Source organism: Rhagoletis zephyria, unplaced genomic scaffold (genome assembly GCF_001687245.7).
Source record: "Rhagoletis zephyria isolate East Lansing unplaced genomic scaffold, Rhagoletis_zephyria_1.1 Rzeph_scaffold_00654, whole genome shotgun sequence".
Lineage (NCBI taxonomy): Eukaryota > Metazoa > Arthropoda > Insecta > Diptera > Tephritidae > Rhagoletis > Rhagoletis zephyria.
In genome coordinates, this window is record NW_016157738.1 from 128182 (window position 1) to 135626 (window position 7445).

Sequence of the window (7445 nt, forward strand, 5' to 3'; positions counted from 1 at the left end):
ATATCTAATTTTTAAGGGCTTATATAAATCGAGAAAAATACTAAAAATAGACGTGATTGATTTATTTTAAAGCATACCTCCCATAAAAACCTAAACTCAAAAATGCCTTAAAAGGGCCATAAAAAGCGCACATGACTCCGATTTTTTTTTTGGTGTTTTTTTTACCAATGAACTTTTAGTATAATAAAATGCATTGTAAGTGCTTCAAGTGCTTCAAGTGCTTAGCTGCTCAGCTTGATTTAAAAATTTTGATTTTTAATCATTTTAATGATATTAGGCTGGTAAGTTAGGGTGATAAGAAATGAGATCTGGTGGCTAAAAACTAAAACTGAGTGCTAGAGGCCAATGAACTTTAAAATAAAAAAGTTGTCTCCTGGAGGCAAAAACATCGGTATATTATACTTTAAGATCCGGTTGCAAATGCCGAAGATATGAAGAGAAATTTTAAAATGCGACCACTACATTCGGGCGGAAAAAACATTTCATATATATATTTTTTTTAAATTGCCTTGAAAAAATACTTTGGGAAGAAGGGATACGGCGAACTTTTTTTCTGGTAAAATTTAATGTACACAACTTACATATGTACGTATCTGCGCACTAGGGTGTGTCATAAATTACTTAATGTTTTGCCTTGAGCTCTTCACTCTATGAGAAAGGATAGAGTTCCAACTTAGGCTAAATGCGGTTTTATTTAAGGCGCAGTTTTGCATATTTTGCTTTATATAACTTTACTTAAGATATGTTACCTAATAAAACTGTTCAATTATTTCTGAGTAAAAATGGCCTTCGCTTAAGTGGTGAGAAAGAAATAAAGACAACGTTTGTCTAAGCAAAGCTAAGCTAACTATGAATAACTAAACTTTTAGAGGTTCCGAAAAAAATTTTAAAAGTTTGTGACACACCCTTATACACACTATTGCTAGGTTTAAGGAGTTAAAGTTCAATGAGTAGCAACTTCGCCGAAGATTAAACGCGCCTCATGAAAATGCGATAAAAAATGATGGAAGCATTGAGTGATGCTTTGTTTATGCGAGGCAGTGAGACGAAGTGGCAGTGCGAGTGTCGTAAATAATGTGCATATTGAAAAGAAATATAAAAAACGAAACAAATGAGAGCCGAGAAAATTCCATAAATTATTTTTGATTATGAATAGGTGCAAAAAATTAACTGTGAAAAAATTTCGTTTAGTGCGTAGCTATTGAATAAATTCCAAAAATAATGCATGAGATGAAAATAAAAATATTATTTTTGTGCCAATTAATCGCACTCGCCGGCGCAAATGACGTTTCCAAAGCAAATACATCACAGCCAGTGTCGATGACCCAGCACAATTTACATGAAACTTTTCAACGCACATCCATCTTATACGGCTTATCAGTTGTGAGCAATGAGCAATTCATTGAACTGCGCTGTCACACCCACTTGCAGCTATTCCAGCATGGGGTGATCCACAAAGAAGCATGGGCATTGAAAAGTAAGTATTTAGGAATAATATTTTAACAGGGCGATTCTGGCAACTCTCGTTTACTGTTAACCAGAGATTGCGAAAACGGCCCTAACTGAAAGTTCTGCCGGCAAGGGGGCCTTAGCGTTATTCTGTTTGTCCTTTAGCAATAAGTTTTCTTAAAATAAAATTGAACAAAAAAAAATTAAGTTTTCCTTTTAAAACAATAAAAACTAAAAATTAAATTTAAAAAATCAATAAATTTTATTTAACAAAAAGAAAAAAACAAGTTTTTACAAACCAAATGAAATTAACAAAAAAAAACTATGTTATATACTAATAAAATCTAAAAACTATAATAAAAATAAAATAAAATTAAAAGAAATTAATAAAATAAAAATTAAGAGAAATAAAACAATTTAAAGAAGATTAAATAAAAAAAATAGAAAAATATCCATAAAATTAAATTAAATATAGTTATCTTTTTATGAAAATAAAATATTGGAATTAAAAGAAAAGAATTAATAAAGAAAACAACTAAATTAAGAAAAGAAATAATTTAGTTTAAAAATAGTTTTGTTTTTATGCAATAAAACATAAAAACTAAAAGAAATATTCAATTGAAAAACGAAAAGGGAAATAAAAACAAAATAAAATAACTAAAAATTTAAAGAAATTAAAATATATATGTATATCTTACGTATGTATTTTTAAACATTAAAATCTAGAAACTAAAAGAAGAGTAAATAAAAAAGAGAAGAAAAATAAATTTAAAATGTTGAAAAATTGTATGCAATTAAAAAAAAACTTTTCCCTAAAAAAAATAAAATCCGAAGATTAAAAAAAAATTTAAGTAAAAGGAGAAAGAATGTAAAAAATAAAAAATAATTTATAATTAATTAATTTTTAACAGACTTAACTGCAATTTTTCTTTTTAAAAATATAAAATTAAAACTTAAAAGAATATGCCATAAAAATCAAAATAAATTAAAAAATAATTTTAAACAATGAAATACAAAAATTTAACCATTAAATTAGAAAAGGAAAAAAATAAATATATAACAGAAAAATATATAAAACGAGTTTAGAGAAGTTCTATGAAATTAAAAAGTTATCTTTTTACAACAATAAAATTTTAAACTAAAAGAAATTAAATTTAGAAAGAAAACAATTGAATTAAAAAAGAAAAACTGAACTTAAAAAATATTTTACTTTTTACACAATCTAAAAATTCAATTGAAAAACGAGAAAAGAGAAATAAAATTAAAAAAAAATATTTGTTTTTGTTATTTTTTTGGCCTTATAACAATTATATTCAACAATATTTATTGAGCTCGAGGCCGTTCGAGCTCAATAAAAATCGTTGAAGTAAAAAAAATAAGATAAATTAGAGTAACTAAAATTAAAAAGAAATTAAAAAGCGCGAGAAAAAACGAAAATCCATTTGCCACATATTCAAGTGTCTTCTGTTAAAAGAACCTTTTACCATGCAAGTTGGGAAGAGAGTTTTTTTCCTAAGACTTTCGTGCCAGAATAAACAAAATCTTTTAAACTATCTTTCTGTCTTTCAATTGTCTTATAAAAGTCGTCCAGCTAGCATAGCTATAGCTGCGCTGTAATGGATATACATTTTTTTCTAATTTCCATTATTTCACAGTGTTCGACGCCTCAGCCACCCTCGAGCCAGGCTTCACATTCGGTCACAACTTCTGGCTGGGTAATAGTGAAGTCTGCAGTGCTGTCGGACATGAAGTGCACATGCAAATTTCCGCTTATCTGCCGCATCAAATGAACGAGGCGCTTCTTACCTCTGTGGCGCCCTTTGATACCGGCTTTCGCGTTGTCTACTTGCGTCACAACTTGAGCTGGCAGGTGGATCCGCATGTGACTGCTTTTGGTCCGCGCGTTCATGTAGGCCTTTGTTTGCCAAGCGCTTGCGCTGAGCACGATGTCCGGCGTCTCATGAAAACCTACTTGAGCAGAGGACTCTTCGCTGGCAATGAGCTGTTCGAAATGCATTTACAGTACGACTACATGAAGGATCTACAGTGGCAGGCGGCAGTCTTCATGAGACCCTCGTTCTATATATGCTGCGCTTTTGTAGTTGTAACAATCGGTCTAACAGCTGTTGCTGTGTCTAGCAGAAAGTCGGAACGTATGAAAGCAGTCAAGAAAAAGACAACTGAAGCGTTAGCTGCCATGGACACTCCGTCTAGTAATTCTTCGCACTACACAGTGGACTCCAATTCTCAAGCGGTTATTCAGCAACAGTTTGAGGGGAGAAGCTTTATCACCTGTTTTGATATCGCAGCGAATTGGCAGCGCATCTTTGTGCCACCTAAATTGGCTCACACATTTGCCGCCCTCAATGGTTTGCGTTTTGGTAGCGCTCTATGCGTCACCCTCTATCATTACTTGATGTTTCTCTGCACTGGTACCAGAAACAAGTTGACGCTCTTCAATTATCAAGTGCGGATCGGAAATGTAGATATATTCGTGGATATATTCTTTGCGCTCAGGTATTACAAATTATTACGCGTACATACATATATCAGATTTAACTATTTTATTTTTTAAATTTAAAACTCTTTTTCAAAAGCGGCTTCTTGCAAGCATACAATCATTTCCGGAATGTCAAATTATTGAAGATTATACGTAAGAACAATTTCGTACAAAATTTAAAGTTAATTGGAAGCCACTTATTTCATCGCTATTTGAGGTAAGTAACATCTTTGACCCATTATTATTATTGTTATTTGTGTTGCATATGCAGGTGAAAAGCTAGAGAGTTGTGGTTAAAAACTTTGAGATTCTCCAATTTACTGGAAATATGACTAACAATAAGTGGTTTTCTTTTTTCAATCACTCTTCTATTGCCATTCAAAATATTTTAACAACCTTGTCATTGTTGAAACTATTATCGATTCGCAATTGAATTTCAAAGAAAAATATCTCATTTATAAACCTGTCTTTGCAGCCATCGATTCAATTACTTGTTAATTTAGATACGCAGTGGATAAAACTTTTTATACGAATATATAGTTCAGATAATTTCCGAAGGTAATTGGTAGAATTCTGCCTATATATAAAATTGATATTGTCAAAATTTGGAAAGCCTACTCACAGTGCTGACAAAGTGACACATTACACCAAGCCAGAGAGGTTTTCTGTTTTATAAGCAAAGAAACCTACCAAAATTTTTAGCGTCCTACCATCCTACCAACGAGAAAAACACATACCAATTTTGGTAGGAAAAGCCCAAAACGGCAACCCTGACTTCGTCGCCACTTTGGTTGTGGGCAATCTCGTATACTGCAGTGTGTTTTAATTTTGGCAGCGAACTTTCTTCCAACGAATTTCTTTGAGCGATTTGATTCTGTTTATATGGTCAGATGAACGCATGCCCGACGACGACTGGCATTTAAGTGTGGTCTGCCCAATCTATATTTCAGAAAAAAAACGAAAACTCCGCTAATGCTTACAAGTTAATATAAATACTTACAACAATCTCTTGCAACAAATTAGATTATTATAGATTTTTAAAAAATTTAATGCTACAAGTATCAACATTTTTACCGTAAGACCTAATCTTTTTTATTTGCTCCCCAGACTGGCTCCCATGTATTTCCTAGTCATCGCCATGTCCGACTTTGGTGCGGCATTGTTCGACAACATCACTTTATTTCACATCGAACACAAAATTCACGTGAATTGCGCCAAATATTGGTGGCGAAATGTATTCTTCATACAAAATTTCTACGATCACAATGATGCTTGTGCGCTGTGGACCTGGTCGCTGGCATGCGACATGCAATTTTCAATATTGGCTAGCGTTTTGCTCTTCACATATGTCAAGTAAGTAACTTTGTTTTATTTTTTTTTTTTTTTTTGTAAAGTTTGAATGTAATAACAAATTTGAACTACTCGTATTCTACTTTCTTCTTCAGACACCCGCGTCGCACAAAACTCTGTCTTGCCGCGCTCGTTATCGCCAATATTCTGTACACCTACGCCGTCGGCCTCAAATTGAACTTCGATCACACTCTCGAATCCACGTTTACTCATTTGACAGAAATCTACACCAATCCTTTGTCGCGCATTTTGGCCTACATTTGCGGCTGCATTGCCGGCTGGTGGTTCGTAGAGCAGCGGCGATTACCATTTGCTTTGAGTAGAAGTATGCAGCAATTTTGTGGCCTTTTGCTGCCGCTAGTAGTACTCGGCTGTATATTGAAGCCAGCCTATGCGAATCTTTCGCCGCTCGCAGCCACTTCAATTTTGCTATTGGAACGGATTATCTTCAGCTTGGCGTGTAGTATTTTGTTAATGGCTAATGCGTATGGCCAAATGCGTTGGTTTTTTCGCTTCTTCGAGTCCATAGTGTTTCAGAAATTCAATCAAGTTTCGTATGCAATATTTATGTTGAATCCAATTTTCATATTTGCGTTGCCGGGTTTTAGTCAATCGAATTTGTATGCCAATCCTTTGAATTTGGTGAGTATGACGGATTCGAATCAATGGCTGTTAATATTTTATTTTTGATTTATTTTTCATCTACTCTTACAGCTATTCGAATACATTGGAGTTGTGGTTACTTTAGTGTTATTTTCAACACTTTTTACTTTACTCTTTGATATACCCTATCAAAATTTATCAAGACTGCTAATCATTCGTCAAGTAAAGCGGAAAATTGCCTAACTCTTGGAAAAGTATTTAAAAAAAATTGTTTCTTAGCTATTTAAAAGCTTTTGAAACAATGCCTGATTTCAATATTCAAAATTTGTATATACTTTGTGTTATAAGTACCTCTTAAGAAAGAAATGTCGTCTTATACTGACTAATCACATTGTTATAAGAGCTAAGCAAATATTTAATAATTTCAAACTATACGAATTTTTACAGAAATAAAATTCCGAAAAAATCCATTTTTTATGCGCGAAATTTCCCGACAAATTCACGAAAAATAAAACATGAAGTCCGAGCAACATCTGTCAAAACGTGGGTTAGCACATCAAATATCGCCCAGAGTCGACTCGGATAGATCCCTCGCTCTCATTCTCATCGAACGCTATCAACTTAGGATGGTTGCTGAAATCAGCATTGATCACTGCCTAAATACGCAGTGGGAATGGGATTTTCAAGAAAGGACTTCTGTTGAAATTTCCAAGAAATAGAAATAGAAATCGTAAGCGCCGAACACTTTCAAAATAGTTCGAACACTTCAGTGCTGAAGGAAGTCAAGCAACGTTATTTTCATAAATACTTTTCCGAGAGTATTTCAGACTTAAGCCAGTCAAAACTTTGCGATCGTCAACGCTTTATAAACAAAATTAATTGGTTCTATTTCGAGGAGGAGCGATCATAATTTTTGGGTTTATTGTCTAAATATTGAATCTGATTTTTTACTGTCGATAAAGCCATTTAAGTTTAAAACTTTAGGCAATAATTACAGAGCGCAAAAATGATAATTTTTTTATTTACTCTAAACAGATGTTAAGGCAGTTGACTTCAAGAAAGTTCAGTTTAACATCCAAATTCGGGTTAAAGTCCCCACACAACTCCTATTGCAAATGAAACAAACACAGATTCCTTTGAATATAATTAACTAGGAAAATGGCAAATTATAATTTTCAATTAAACCAATTGACACAGAAATAGAATACGCTCTGCATATTGAGATCATCAATCAATTGCATGACTGTAAGAGTACAAGCAATGGAATTAATGGAATTTGGTAATAAGGCGAGCAGCGGCTACTGAGCGCAATTAAATCTCAGTAACTAAAACAAACATTTGGAAATTCACTGACAAAGGAATGCTTTTAAATACCAACTAATAAAGAAATTTGTTAATGGAATCAATTCAATGCTAAGAGAAGAGTAAACAATGCGGATAATCAAATTCGGCATCAAAACAAGTATGCACAAGAAGAATATTTAAAACGTGAAGGTAAAACGTAAAACGGGGATTGTTAGTTATTTGAATCAAACTCAATAAT

At 33.0% G+C, this 7445-nt stretch overlaps 1 protein-coding gene across 2 annotated transcripts; it reads left to right on the forward strand.

Moving 5' to 3' along the window:
• Positions 1 to 1020: 1020 nt before the first annotated feature.
• On the forward strand, positions 1021 to 6147 carry LOC108360919 (nose resistant to fluoxetine protein 6-like). 2 transcript variants are annotated; one of them, XM_017613385.1, is made up of 7 exons: positions 1021 to 1477; positions 3105 to 3646; positions 3680 to 3966; positions 4047 to 4166; positions 5057 to 5302; positions 5395 to 5941; positions 6014 to 6147. In XM_017613385.1, the coding sequence occupies exons 1-7, from the start codon at positions 1222 to 1224 to the stop codon at positions 6143 to 6145; spliced, it is 2130 nt and encodes a 709-aa protein (XP_017468874.1). In that variant the 5' UTR covers positions 1021 to 1221; the 3' UTR covers positions 6146 to 6147. The 2 variants fall into 2 exon arrangements, with proteins under 2 accessions (XP_017468874.1, XP_017468873.1); XM_017613384.1 differs by having other exon boundaries at positions 3105 to 3966.
• Positions 6148 to 7445: the final 1298 nt, after the last annotated feature.

What these genes read in the sequence shown, in the direction of transcription:
- LOC108360919 (XM_017613384.1), top strand. Translation starts at nt 1,222, where the DNA reads ATGCATGAGATGAAAATAAAAATATTATTTTTGTGCCAATTAATCGCA. An exon ending in TTATTTCATCGCTATTTGAG is followed by an intron (nt 4,167 to 5,056) that starts GTAAGTAACATC and finishes TTTGCTCCCCAG; the next exon opens with ACTGGCTCCCATGTATTTCC. An exon ending in TTGCTCTTCACATATGTCAA is followed by an intron (nt 5,303 to 5,394) that starts GTAAGTAACTTT and finishes TTTCTTCTTCAG; the next exon opens with ACACCCGCGTCGCACAAAAC.